Source organism: Hibiscus syriacus, unplaced genomic scaffold, assembly GCF_006381635.1.
Source record: "Hibiscus syriacus cultivar Baekdansim isolate YM2019G1 unplaced genomic scaffold, ASM638163v2 tig00112281_pilon, whole genome shotgun sequence".
Lineage (NCBI taxonomy): Eukaryota > Viridiplantae > Streptophyta > Magnoliopsida > Malvales > Malvaceae > Hibiscus > Hibiscus syriacus.
This window is the reverse complement of record NW_024063292.1, coordinates 277,666-293,481: the sequence shown is the minus strand read 5'-3', so window position 1 is coordinate 293,481 and position 15,816 is coordinate 277,666. Positions and strand designations below refer to the sequence as shown.

The 15,816-nt window shown below is 33.8% G+C and overlaps 1 protein-coding gene across 2 annotated transcripts; it reads left to right on the top strand.

The window, feature by feature from the left end:
• Positions 1 to 615: 615 nt before the first annotated feature.
• Positions 616 to 2,366, top strand: LOC120177096 (60S ribosomal protein L8-3). 2 transcript variants are annotated; one of them, XM_039183340.1, is made up of 3 exons: positions 616 to 1,122; positions 1,879 to 2,231; positions 2,357 to 2,366. In XM_039183340.1, the coding sequence occupies exons 1-2, from the start codon at positions 683 to 685 to the stop codon at positions 2,219 to 2,221; spliced, it is 783 nt and encodes a 260-aa protein (XP_039039271.1). In that variant the 5' UTR covers positions 616 to 682; the 3' UTR covers positions 2,222 to 2,231; positions 2,357 to 2,366. The 2 variants fall into 2 exon arrangements, with proteins under 2 accessions (XP_039039271.1, XP_039039270.1); XM_039183339.1 differs by lacking the exon at positions 2,357 to 2,366 and having other exon boundaries at positions 1,879 to 2,310.
• Positions 2,367 to 15,816: the final 13,450 nt, after the last annotated feature.

Sequence of the window (15,816 nt, the reverse complement as noted above, 5' to 3'; positions counted from 1 at the left end):
TTCTGAAACAAAAAAAAATGAAAATATAAAATATTTTCTAGAACCAAACCCTCTCTCTCATTAAGTCTAAAAGTTGAATGTACTTCATATTTTGAGACACATACTTGATAATAAAACTAAATTTCATAATTTAAATATAAAAAATAAATAATTATTTATTAAATGAATTCAATTATTAAATAACTTTCAACCATCATATTTATAATAAAAATTAACTTAATTATCGATTAAAGTTTATGTTAAATCTAATAAATTTTTATATTTTACTGAATATTAAATCTGTAATAAGAAAACAAAAATATATATCACTCGCCACTAAATTGTTACTAGAGTTCTTTACAGGTTAAAGATTTATTTCATATAGAATTTAATATATTTATATTAATTTCCATGTCAATGTGTTTTAATTATATCTTGGATTTCATTTTCAAAAACTTAATTATGATCATAAACATATCAGAGAGTAATTGGGCTCAAAAAAATGATTTTATGTTGGATACTACTAAAAATCCATTCCTCTTTCTCATTTTGTTTTCGTCTGTTTCTCAGCCCAAATTCCAATCCAAAAAACCCAGTCAGAATAATATATTTATAAGATTTTCTTCCAAACCCTAATCTCTTTTCACTACTCTCTGCCGCTTCCGAGAGAGAGTTCTCATACCCACACAGACCTTTCACCGAAATGGGTCGAGTCATCCGAGCTCAACGTAAGGGTCCGGGTTCTGTCTTCAAGGCGCACACCCACCACCGGAAGGGTCCCGCCCGATTCCGCAGCCTCGACTTCGGCGAGCGAAATGGCTACCTCAAAGGTGTAGTCACCGAAGTTATTCACGACCCAGGCCGTGGTGCGCCGTTAGCTCGCGTAGTGTTCCGTCATCCTTTCCGTTACAAGAAGCAGAAGGAACTGTTCGTCGCTGCCGAGGGTATGTACACCGGACAGTTCGTGTACTGCGGTAAGAAGGCTACCCTTGTGGTCGGAAACGTGTTGCCTCTTAGATCCATTCCTGAAGGAGCTGTCGTTTGCAACGTAGAACATCACGTTGGAGATCGTGGGGTTTTTGCTAGAGCTTCTGGTGATTATGCTATTGTTATTAGTCACAACCCTGATAACGACACCACCAGGTATCTAACCACTACTCTTTGTTTTTTCATTTTAGTTTCGTTGCTTTAAATACATGTCTAGTTTATAAGAAAGAAATCTATAGAATTGGTAAATCTTTAGAAGTATCCACTGTTCTTCGATTATTAATCGATGGAATGTAAAATATAACTTCATACCTTAAGCACATATGTTGGTTTTAGATTGACGAATTGTGTTGGTTTAGCTTCTATACGTTTCTGGATTTTTCATGTTAAATTACATAGCCTCTTGGGTTAGCTGATTACCAATATCCTTTTCATGTGAAATTAGACCTATTTGATGGGGGAGGGTTGGGATGTTTTTGGATCCAGTCAATGTGGATTGGGTTAAATTGAGTTTTGAAATTTTTGAGTCATTTTGATTTAGATTAGTTACTTTCAAGGTTGGGTTATTTCCGGTTTGGAGCATCGATTTTCGGATTAAGTGAATTTGGTTCGAGTCAGTTTGTGTTTGAATGAATTTTGTTTAGGGTTGTTGGCTTTAATGTTCAAGTCAAGTTGGGTTGGGATTTGGGTTTGTATAGTCAGGTTATTTTTTTCTGTTTCAGGCCCGAACTGATTGGTCTATGTGAAAGTCATAATTAAATTCATTTCTGCATGCTTCAATTGATTAACCTTTGGATGGAACTGGCAGCTGAGGTTTGAAACCAGTATTCAAAGAGTGATTGATTGCATATGAACATGGCATGTTGGGTGGAAGTTTGGAGTAATGGGTTGTTCTGATGCTTGAACTTACAGGATCAAGCTTCCATCGGGTGCGAAGAAGATTGTTCCGAGTGGTTGCCGTGCCATGATTGGGCAGGTCGCTGGAGGTGGTAGGACTGAGAAGCCTCTTCTCAAAGCAGGTAATGCTTACCACAAATACAGGGTGAAGAGGAACTGCTGGCCTAAGGTGCGTGGTGTGGCTATGAACCCAGTCGAGCATCCACATGGTGGTGGTAACCATCAACACATCGGTCATGCTAGTACAGTTAGACGCGATGCTCCTCCTGGACAAAAGGTTGGTCTTATTGCTGCAAGGAGGACCGGTAGGCTCAGAGGTCAAGCTGCTGCTACTGCTTCCAAGGCTGATAAGGCTTAGGATCAAGTTCGTTGCTGTTTTAAAAAATTTGGTTGAATTTTCAGATAATTGTACTGTTTCGATTTGTTTGAGGAATTTCAGTTTGGATATTTTCATGTTTCATTTCATGTTCTTAATAATTGTTTAACAAAAAAGGTGAGGGCAGTCTTATCTCAGGCTTAAGGAGGAAAAAGTTTAATCAAGTAATATTAACAAATTATTAAGATTTATAGTCACTTAAAATCATTAAATTAGAAGAAATTCATCTTTCCTTCATACCAAACAGATGTTTCATTTGATTTTCATTGACCTTTGAACAGATAACATTGAAATTCATCTTTTATTTCATTATAATAATGTAACTCCTTTTACTTGATCTAGAAGAAATAGGTTGGATCTAAGAAGTCCTTACTTGACTTACAAATTTAGCTCAAATGTTATTTTAAAATGTATTGAATTTGTCTCTCCTATTTATTAATTTCAAAAGCTTTATGAAACTGTATAACAAATCAAAATTCAAAGTCTAATGTACAAAATAAGTATAACGTCCAAAGTCCCAGAAATAATTATAAGTAATAACAATACCCAAATAGAATACTAATAAAATCTAAAATAGAAAATTTCGAGTAAAATTCCATATTATAAGTAAATAATAAAATCTAAATAATGTCGATAATCTCCCAGTATCGATTCACTTAAATTCAAGAATCTGAAAGAGAAACTAGAAGGGTGTAAGCTATTAAGTTTAAGGTGTCTCTAAGGTCCATAAATCACAAATCACATCATAGTACAATTCAACAGTAATAATCAAAGTTCAAATATTATGCAAATGATCACACACCCATCCGCCTTATACCGTCCGAAGAGTAGGTTCCCCATAATCACTCTATACACCACACCATTTGAAGTGGGGTCCACCACAAAAGTAGAGGTCAATGAATCTGAGTGACATTCACTCCCATCAAGTGAATACATTGAATTTCATCTATCAATCTCAACTCAGCATGACATGATAACATACATATTTCTTATTTCCGATATGATCTGAGTGTAATAAGAATTACTTAATCATATACTCTGAATACATAGCATAAATCCCAGAAATAATTATAAGTAATAACATACCCAAATAGAATACTAATAAAATCTAAAATAGAAAATTTCCGTAAAATTCCATATTATAAGTAAATAATAAAATCTAATAATGTCGATAATCTCCCAGTATCGATTCACTTAAATTCAAGAATCTGAAAGAGAAACTAGAAGGGTAAGCTATTAGGTTTAAGGTGTCTCTAAGGTCCATAAATCACAAATCACATCATAGTACAATTCAACAGTAATAATCAAAGTTCAAATATTATGCAAATGATCACACACCCATACGCCTTATACCGTCCGAAGAGTAGGTTCCCCATAATCACTCTATACACCACACCATTTGAAGTGGGGTCCACCACAAAAGTAGAGGTCAATGAATCTGAGTGACATTCACTCCCATCAAGTGAATACATTGAATTTCATCTATCAATCTCAACTCAGCATGACATGATAACATACATATTTCTTATTTCCGATATGATCTGAGTGTAATAAGAATTACTTAATCATATACTCTGAATACATAGCATAAAGTTCGAAACCGATAAATTAACATGCTTCACACAATACATATGTATGTTTGACATATCAACATTCAACATATAACATTTTCTGAGATTTGACATATATTAGATTTTACGGAATAAAAACTAAAGCATAAGTTAGTCAATCACATGTCACACCACAATCAATAAAATGTATAAGACAATAGAGACACTCCTCGATAAAATAGCTAACGACGGTTATAACGCCTTCCACATACAACTCGAGTAATTGATTGACCATAATCAATTCTTACAAAATAATTAAATAAATTAATTAATATTCTAAAATAACGACGACGCTAAACATACTAAAAGATATCAACTAGTACTCACGATCAACATGGGTAATATGAGTCGGTTCAAAATTCGTGGGTAACGGCGGAAGGGGTATTAACTTAGTTCTTGGTTTTATATTTCTTGTAAAATTTAAATATCCGATTTAAAATCCCAATACACCAATATCGATTAACGTAATAATTTAAATGAGGACAATAATAAATTTTGGTTCGATCGGGAACCGATAATGGGGTTTGGTTTGAATATGGGGACTGTCAGCATCAAGATTTTAAAAAACGGTTCGCGACCGCAATTTCGGCCGTGATATAGTGGTTTCACGCTGTCTGAGTTACCCATGATGGTCATAATCACGGTAAATTTGAAATAACTAAAAACGCGACCGCGATTTGAAACCCTGGCCAGCACGGATAAAATAGGCCTGCTAGCGACGGAAGCACGCTAACAGCAGTCCCTGTGGCAGGCGACCTCACGGTGTGCCTTGCTGTGACCAAAAAAAGGTCTTCAAAAAACGCTAAAAAAGCGACAACAATCAAACAAAGGGCCGACATGAGCTTTCACGGTCACCAGAGGCCGACCAGCTATGTAACTTGGCCTTTAGGCCTTCTCTGACGAGAGTGTTGCCAACCAAACATCACCACAGCCATGGAAGCCGTGCCGCTGTGAACGACAGCGAGGAAAAGATCAAATCCATTCGGTTCCACGATAGGTTTTAAGAAATTAGAGATGGCAAGACGGTGTGAGATAGGATCGGCCTGACACAACCGACTACTCACCTGAGCGATGAACGACGGTGCAGAGAGGTGAGACTCTATTAGGGTTGAACCAAACGAAAAGAAAGAAAAACATAATGGAGGGCCACGCGGGTTTTAACAGACCCAATGTTATTTCAACTCTAAATTGAATTGGGCAAATCATGAGGTTGTTCCTCAGATTTCCCTACGGTTTACGAAACCAGCACAAAACTTTGCATTTCTTACAATTTGATTACCATTCAAAATTAAAGATTTGGATTATCTCCACTCAAATTTTAAGGCTTGAGATCAGGGCTAATTTGAGATGTTACAGTTCCCCTTAAAGAAAATTTCAACCTCAAAATTTACCTAGAGAAAAAAGATGCAAATATTGAGCTTTCTTGACCTCCTCTATCTCTCACATGGACTCATCGAAACCCGATTACGCCACAAGACCCTAACCATCTTAACAGTCTTCCTTCGAAGAACTTTCTCATCCCTCTCGAGAATTTTACTTGGATTATCTACAAATCTCTGATCGGGTCGGATCTCTACCTTATCCACATCTATTACATGAGACGGGTCAGGTCTATAATGTCTTAATTAGGAGACATAAAAAACATCATGAATTCAAGCAAGCTCGGGTGGTAGCTTAAGCTAATAAGTAATTGGTCCCACACGACGAACAATCTGATAAGGCCCAATAAAACGAGAACTCGACTTGCCTCTTCGACCTAAACAAAGCACCTTCCTCAACAGAGAGACTTTTAAGAAAACCTCATCACCCACTACATACTCAATATCTCAACGTTTCATATCAGTGTAGGACTTATTCTAGTCTACTTCGCCTAAAAAAACTAAATTTGGACCCAATAACCTATGTTCAACAAGTTTAGTCCAACCAATTGGATTCCAACACTTATGTCCATATCGAGCCCCATATGGGGCATCTTAATATTGGATTAAAAACTATTATTGTAAGCAAACTCCACTAACGATAAGAATTCCTCCCAACTGTCTTTGTAATCAACTACACAACCTCTTAACATATCCTCCAATATCTGAATCAACCGCTCAACCATCAGTCTACGGATGATAAGAAGTACAAAAATTCAACTGAGTACTAAGGGCACTATGCAGAGTTCCATAATTGAGGTAAACCTCGGATCACGATCCAAAATGATGGACAATGGTACCCATGCAAATGAAAATCTCAACAATATTAAGTTGTGCTAAGTTATTCAAAGAATAATCGACCTGAACTGAAACAAAGTGTGCGGACTTGGTAAGATGATCAACGATAACCCAAATAAAGTCTTTCATTGACAGAGTCAAAGGAAGACTCGAAACAAAATCCATGGCCATACGCTCTCATTTCCACTGCAGAGTCTCAATATGTTGTAATAACCCATATGGACATTGATGCTCCACCTACACCTTCTGCCATTCAAACACTGAGACACATAATCCATGATATCCCTCTTAAGACCTTTTCACCATTCCCTCTCTGGAGATACCTATACATCTTGTCCCCCACCAGGATGCATAGAATATAGACAATCATGAGCCTCATGAAAAGTAAATTACTTCAATTCAAAATTCCTCATAATACAATACCGACCTCTGCAACACAGTACATCGTCCTGATTAACTATAAAATCCTGAGATATACCATCCTCAATTTTCCTATATGGTGAATCAAAAATAGATCATTACGTTGTTCTGCACGGATCTTAGAAACGAGAGTAGGAACCACGTGTAACTCTGCCAAAAGACTTTCGTCTCCATACAAACTCATAAGAGCAAATAAAGCTCTCAAATCAAAAATAGCATTACGACTTAAAGCATTGGTGACCACAATAGCCTTCCCTGGGTGATACCTGATTTCATAATAATGATCATTAATTAATTCCAACCACCAGCAATGTCTCAAGTTAAGCTCCTTTGAATAAGGAGGTATTTCAGACTCTAATGGTCCGTGAAGATGTCACTTTTCACCGTAAAGATAATACTGTCATATCTTAAAGGCAAAGATCACAACTACTAACTCATAGTCGTGGGTAGGATAGTTACACTCGTGAGTAGGGGTGTTAGAAAATACTCGTTCCGGAAGACCCACCGACCCGATTAAAAGATACCAGGTATTTATTTTGAAAATACCCAATTTTTCGGGTCGGCTACTCGGCTCGCTAATTTTTTTGGGTTTTCGGGTCGGGCTCGAGTCACAAAATCTTACTTAATCGGGTACCCGGGTTATTATATATATTAAATTTTTATTTATAATTCTCAAATTATTTCATTCTAACATTCAAATTCCTAATTTTTTAAATTTTACCACCATAATATTCTAAATTCTTAATCTCTTAATTTATTTCACATTAACCTTCTAAATTATTTTTTAAATTATTTATTTTAAATTCAAAATATAAAGTTTTTTTCAATTCTGTAATTTGAATTTTTAACTTTATGTGTGAATTATATATTATAAACATTTAAATTTTGGAATTTTTCTATATAATTTTTTAAAAATAATATAATTTAAAAAATAAAAATAATAATAAACCATATACTCGTGACCCGAAACTACGGGTAATAGGTATTACAGGTACCCGAATGTAATGGGTTAGGACACACAAAGATTTTAGTACAAAAAAATTTCGGTACACTTTGAGCACCCCTACTCGTGAGCCTTCAACTGACGAGTCACGTAAACTACTACATTCCTATCATACATAAGTACACATCCCATTCTATTGTGGGACGTATCACTATACATAATATAAGCCTTATCGGGCTCATGCTGAATCAAAACGTGTGCTTCAGTCAACACAAATTTTAGTTTCTCAAAGTTCGATCGTTGTGCCTCAGTCCAAACAAAAGGAACATTCTTCCGGAGGAGTTTTGTTAAAGGGGCAACAATGATGGAGAAAACCACATAAATTTCCGACAGTAACTAGCTAAACCCAATAAACTTCAAACCCTGGTGCGTTCTTCGATTGTTTCCAACCCATAATAGCCATGATCTTCTTTGGATCAACCTGAACACCTTTCACAGAGATTATATGACCAAAAAATGTAACATGTAAAAGCCATAACTCATACTTTTTGAACTTCGCATATAACTGATTCTGCCTTGGAGTTTGCGAAACAATCCTCAGATGTTCCTCATGCTCAGTTTTAGACTTAAAATAAACCAGAATATCATCGATGAAGATAACAATGAACTGATCCAAATAGGATTGGAATACTCTATTCAATATATCCATGAATGCAGTGAGAGTATTAGTCAATTCAAAAAGCATCATGAGAAACTCGTAATAGTCGTAACGTGTCTGGAAAGTTGCCTTAAATACATCAAAATCCTTAACTTTGAGTTGGTAATAACTAGATCTCAACTCTATCATAGAAAATACTGAAGCTCCACAAAATTGATCGAAGAGATCATCAATATGAGGTAATTGATACGTGTTCTTAATCGTCAGTTTATTCAACTTTTGATAGTCAATACATAATTGAAACATCTCATCTTTCTATTTAACAAAAAAATTGGTGTTCTTCACAGTGAGATAATCGAATGAAAACCATGATCCAATAACTCATGTAATTAAACCTTAAACTTCTTGAGCTCCTTAGGTGACATTCGATAAGGTTCCATAGACACCGGAGCTGTGCCTGAGTATACCTCAATGTCGAACTCAATCTCTTTACATTTATGTGGTACGTCAGGTAACTTTTATGAAAAAAATAGCTAAAAATTCCTTTAAAACTATAATTTTATCTATTCCTTTGTTAGGCTGTCTCAGATCTAGAATCTAAGTAAGGTAAGCAACAGACCCCTTCCTAATCATCTTCTCGACCTTAAAAGTCGATGCAATATTGGAAAGAACACCACGCTGTTCTTTGATAATGACAAATTCATGATTTTGAGAAGATTTCAAAGTAGCCATTTTCATTTCACAGTCCATATTAACTCGGTAAGCGAATAACCAATCCATACCGAGGATAAGGTCGAATCTACCGAAAGGTAACTCCATCAGATTAGTCAAAAAGATTTCATCGTTAAGGTCTAACGAACAGTTTCTTTAAATTTTGTTAACCTCCATAGGAATACCCACACAAGACTATGAATAGAGACCGCAGTCTCAGTATTCTCAACAAGAATTTCAAGACCCCAACTATCACACTCGCCAAGTAAGAGTGAGTGGAATCATTATCTAGCAGTGCAAAATATGAAATAGAAAGGATGGAAAAAGTACCCGTAGTAACACCTAATTCATCCCAATCCTCGTGCCTCTGAGTAGCATAAACCAACCCAGGCTGTCTTACTACAGATCTATCTGAACCTCTACTCTAAGCAAGTCTACCTCTACCAATCGAACCAGAACTAGTTGATTTAACCTGATTCTCATCTCGAGTCGGTTCTTAAACCGAAGCCTACAACTGACTAGGACCATAGGAACCAATAAGTAGAAGAGAACACTCTTTCAAATGGTGCTCCAAAGATCCACAATGGAAACACTCTCCAGTCTTTCTCCAACACTCTTCAGCATATCATTTCTTACAGTATGAGCATAAAGTTACCCCATGAACAACAGTTGAACCTCCAACACTAATAGTTAGAGTAGTCAATGTCACCAGTCTAGCCCTAAAATAACCTTGTGAGTCTGAATCATCTCTCGATCTCTTACTGAATTGATTCACATACCCAATATAAGTAGGTGGTCCTGGTTACCTCCAAGCTCTACAAGAATTTTTTGGTTTAGGACCTCACGAGAATGGCTCGATCTTCTCATCAGTCTTGGTCTGAGCAATTAAACTATTGAACATTGTATCAATGTGTAAAGTAACACCTAACTGGATTAAGGGTTAAAGAGAAAATCAATCGAAATATGTATCCTAGTACCCTCTACTTGATTGAGATAACGGAGTAACTCTTGATTTACTGCAGCATTATCAATTTTCATGATCTCGCTGTCCTCAAATTCTCGTGAAACATCTCCTTGAGTTGGATGTGTGAGTGGGTTTTCATTTCTGACCTACTGAACTCCAGTATGATCTACATACTACTCATCTCTTTTAATCCCATTAACCTCATTCAAATTCTAGGCCTAACTAGCTAGGGGTAGAGGGTCAATCTCAGCTAGAGTGGTATGACCTTAGTTGGTCTTTAAACAAGAGCTTCTACAAAGTGCCATCCTACAAAGACAACACCTAAGATTATAGTTGGTAACTGATTTCTGAAATTAAAAATTTATTAAAATATAAGAAAATAAAGGGTAACCCATTTTTTATTCAAAAAATTCTCATTTTAACATAAAATTATTTATAAGCATGCAAAAATTGTTTCTGGTTAAAAATATTACGGTTGAGCTACACAGTCCAAGGATTAAACCTGGCTCTAATACTCTTTATCCGACTTAAAAGAAATAGGTTAGATTAGAAAAGTCCATTGACTTGACTCACAAAGTTACCACAAATAATATTTTAAAATGTATTGATTTTTTTTATAAAACTACAATAACTCATTTAGGTGGTGTTTGTTTTTACAGAGGTAAAAGGTCTGCAGTCTACGGACCACATCTGCAGGCATCTGCAGGCATCTGTAGCAAAAAAGGTGGACCAAAAGTCTGGAGTCTGCAAGAATAAGACTGTTTTTTTAACGTCTGCAGACTGCTAAAATGAACTGAAATATAAATAAACTGATTTTTTAAACTTAAAAGAGTTTTGCAATACTGAGATTTAAATCATTTTAGTTTTACAATACTGAAATTTAAATAATCAATATAACTACAATAATAAATTATTTAAAATAAATCAATCCATATTTTAAAATAAATCAATTCATACTAATAAATTATTTAAAATAAATCAATCCATACAACTACAATAATAAAGCAATCCATATTTTAAAATAAATCAATTCATACTAATAAATTATTTAAAATAAATCAATATATACTAATAAATTATTTAAATAAAAATCATACAAATGCATAATAAATCAATCATATTTTAAATAAATCAATCAATACTAATAAATTATTTAAAATAATAAATTCATACAAAAAAATTATTTAAAATAAATCATCTATTTTAAAAAAATCAATCCATACTAAATTATTTAAATAAATCAATCCTAATAATAAATTATTTAAAATAAATCAATCCATACAAACTACAAAATAATCAATCCATATTTAAAAAATCAATACATACTAATAAATTATTTAAAATAAATCAATTCATACAAACAATAATAAATCATCCATATTTTAAAATAAATCAATTCATACTAATAAATTATTTAAAATAAATCAATCCATATTTTAAAATAAATCAATCCATACTAATAAATTATTTAAAATAAATCAATCCATATTTTAAAATAAATCAATACATACTAATAAATTATTTAAAAAATCAATCTATTTTAAAATAAATCAATTCATACTAATAAATTATTTAATAAATCAATCATACAACTACAATAATAAATCAATCCATTTTAAAATAAATCAATCCATACTAATAAATTATTTAAAATAAAGCAATCCATTTTTTAAAATAAATCAATCCATACTAATAAAATATTTAAAATGAATCAATCCATAAAACTACAATAATAAATCAATCCATATTTTAAAATAAATCAATCCATACTAATAAATTATTTAAAATAAATCAATCCATATTTTAAAATAAATCAATCCATACTAATAAATTATTTAAAATAAATCAATCCATACAACTACAATAATAAATCAATCAATATTTTATAATAAATCAATCCATAATAATAAATTATTTAAAATAAATCAATCCATACTAATAAAATATTTAAAATGAATCAATCCATACAACTACAATAATAAATCATCCTATTTTAAAATAAATCAATCCATACTAATAAATTATTAAAATAATCAATACATATTTAAATAAATCAATCTATACTAATAAATTATTTAAAATAAATCAATCCATACAACTACAATAATAAATCAATCCATATTTTAAAATAAATCAATCCATACTAATAAATTATTTAAAATAAATCAATCAATACTAATAAATTATTTTATAATAAATTATTTTAAAATAAATTATTTTAAAATAAATAACCTTATTAAATTATTTAAAATTATTTTAATAAATAACCATATTTTATAATTGTTCTTAAAGAGGTTTGAAGATATAAAACAATGTCTGCACCAAGAAGAGTTTGCGCAGACGTTAGAAGAGCTTCTTTCTTCTAAAAAGCAAACGGTCTGCGAAGCCTAATGTCTGCGCGGCATAGACATTAGAGGTTTGAAGAGGTTGCACAGTGAAAACAAACTAAGCCTTAGTAAATTAAGTCATAAAGCAAGTGCACAATTAACCAAAATTCAAAGTCAAAAATAAATATAACGTCTAAAGTCCCTGAAATAATTATAAGTAATAACAATACCCAAATAAAAATACTAATAAAATTCAAAATAGAAAATTTTGAGTAAAATTCCATATTATGAGTAAATAATAAAATCTGAATAACGTCGAAAATCTCTAAATATCGGTTAACCTAAACATAAGAATATGAAAGAGATACCGGAAGGGTGTAAGTTATTAAGCAAAAAGTGTTTCTAAAATGCATAAATCACATTATAGTCTGATTCAAAAAATAATAATCAAAGTCCAAATATTATGTAAATGATCATGTATCCATACGCCTTAAACCTTTCAAATAGTATGTTCACCATAACCACTCTCTGTAATACACCATCTAAAGTGGGGTTTACCATAAAGGCAGGAGTTCACTAAATCCGAAGTTACATTCATCCATCAAGTGAATGCACTAAACTTCCTCTATCAATCTCAACCCAATATGACATGATAACATATCTATATTCGATTTTTGATGTGATCTTAATGTAATAAGAATTACATAATCACATACTCCAAATGCATAGCATAAAATCTGAAATCGATAAATCAACATGTTTCACATAATAAAAATGTATGTCTGACATATCAACATTCAACATGTAACATTTTTTTAGATTTGACATAATATCATATTTCACAGAATAATAACTTAAGCATAAGCTAGTCAATCACAAGTCACACCACAATCAACAAAATATACCAAACAACCATATAATTCACAAATGAAATATAGCACCTGATAGACACACACCAGATAGAGACAGACCTCGAAAATATAACTAATGACGATCATAACGCCTTCCACGTCCAACTCGAGTAGTGGATTGATCATAATAAATTCCTACATAATAATTAAATAAATTAACTATTATAAAATAAAAACGGCGCCAAAAGTACTAAAAGCTATCAACTACTACTCATGGTCAACATGAGTAATACCAATCGGTTTGAAATTTACGGGTAACGATGGAAAGAAGAGTAAGGGGCTGTTTGTTTGACTCTGAATGGAACCATTCAGCGCTGAATGCTGAACCTTTCAGCGCGTTTATTTCGCACATCTAAATGATTCAGTGCTGACTGATTCAGCAAAACAGTGCTGAATGATTCAGTACAGAAGGTCATTCTAAATGATTCAGCACAGAAGGTCATTCTAAATGATTCAGCACAGAAGGGCATTCTGAATGATTCAGAACCATTATCAAACAACATGTCACATTCAGAGCTAATTCATACAGAGCCTCTGAATCATTCAGCATTTAAATCATTTAGCACTTAATCATTCTGAAGTAAACAAACAACCCATAACTCTATTCTCGGTTTGATATTTCTTGTAAAAATTAAATATTCGATTTAAAATCCCAATTCACCAATATTGATTAACATAAAAATTGAAATACAACAATACTAATTTTCATTTCGATCGGGGAATTGATGACGAGGTTTGGTTCGATATGGGGACTGTCAGCATGGATAAATGGGTCTTGCAGCGACGGAAGCACACTGACAGCTACCGCTGTGGCTGGAGACCTCATGGTTGGCCTTGCTGTGACAAAAAACGACCGAAAGAAATGCTAATAGAGCGACATCAATCAAAAAGGGTCTACAGGAGCTTTCACGGCCAACCAGCCACGAAATCATGCCGTTAAGGCCTTCTCCGATGAGAGTGTTGCCAACCTAACATCACCACGGCCACAGGCAATCGCGACGCTGTGAACGGCAGCGGGGGAAAAGATTAAATCCATTCTGTTCGACGATGGGTTTTAAGCCATTAAAGATGACAATAAGGTGTGAGATAAGACTGACCTGGCACGATTGACGACTCACATGAGCCATGAACGACGACGAAAAGAGGTGGGATGCTACTAGGGTTAAACCAAACAAAAAGAAAGAATGAAGGTGTCACGCGGGTTTTAACAAATCCAATGTTAGAGTTCAACTCTAAATTAAATGGGGGGAAATCACGAGATTGATCATCATATTTCCTTAGTCCTTACGAATCAAGCACAAAACGTTTCATTGTGTACAATTTGGTCACTATTCAAAATTAGGGGTTTCGACAATTTCTCTCCCTGATTTTAAAGTTTCAAATTAGGTCTAATTCGGGATATTAAAAATAATATCCATATTATTAATTTTAATTTTTTATTCACATTAATATATATATATATATATATATGAACATTATTAATTACACATAAAATATCAAATGAGCACTCTCGATTGACTTTACCCCCACTGTTTGTAGCTTAGCTTAATTTCTAATTGTCATTTTCAAGTTTTCGTTGTTTTATAATTAATTAAAATAATATGATAACATTTTTTAAGTAAATTAAATTTTTTTAAATATAGAAATATTAACTTAAAAATATCATAAATACATCATCAACAACAACAATAAAACTCTATTCTCATATATAATGGGGTAAGGGGGAGATAGGTTAGTAGGCTGCCCCCAACTCCGGTTGAGTGCAGCTTCCGTGGAAGACCTCCGGCTAAAGATAAAATGCAATGCACGTATAAATAAATAAATACATAGTTGAACAGTCTTCATATGTAGTCTTAATATGCGCATCTGTAATGGGAAGTAATCCCTGCAAATAAATCCCTGCATAAAAATCTCTGCATATAGACAGAAACGTAAGACCCGACTAAATTTAAAAAGAGGAAACCTGAAGAGAATGATACATAGAAGTCTACGATAGCAAGCTAGGAGAAGGAAAAAAGTAAAATGGGTTAAATCCTAAACTATGGCAACAGTACTTCGCTACCCTAGTTCTAAGCCTTCATAAATTCCAATGACAGAAACGTATAAAAAGTAGTAGTCATGGAAATTACTACAAAGGCATTAAAAAGAAGACAGAGATGTTACACCCTATGGCTGTGACCCGCACTACTCGACTACTCTGGTATTAAGTCTCCATACTTTCCTATCAGAGGTCATGTCATCGGTAAGTGCTAAATCCTTCAAATAAGATCTCAAACAGTCTTCCCACTCTCGCCTTGGTCGTCCTCTCCTTCTGGCACCGTCGACTGTAATCGACTCTACCCTCCTGACCGCATCTGACGGTTGTCGCCTAAGGACATGCCCAAACCACCATAGTATTCTCTCCCTCAATTTTTCGGCTACAGGCACAACCCCCAAGGACATCCTAATAGCAGAGTTTGGTGTCATGTTCCACAGAGTCCTACCACATATCCATCGAAGCATTCTCATTTCTGTGGCCTTCATCCTCGTTACGTGATCCTTCTTGATTGCCCAACATTCTGATCCATACAGTATCGCTGGTCTTATTGCCATTCTAAAAAATTTTCCCTTAAGTTTTAGAGGCACCTTCTTGTCACACAGAACTCCAGTTGTAGCCCTCCACTTTAGCCATCCCGCCTTTATACGGTGTGTAACGTCATCATCTACACCCTCATCTTTATGTATCATAGACCATAGGTACTTGAAACAATCCTTTGAGGGGAGAACGTCCTATGAAAACTTCTACATCTTCATCGTTTTGGTTCCCAATGAAGTTTG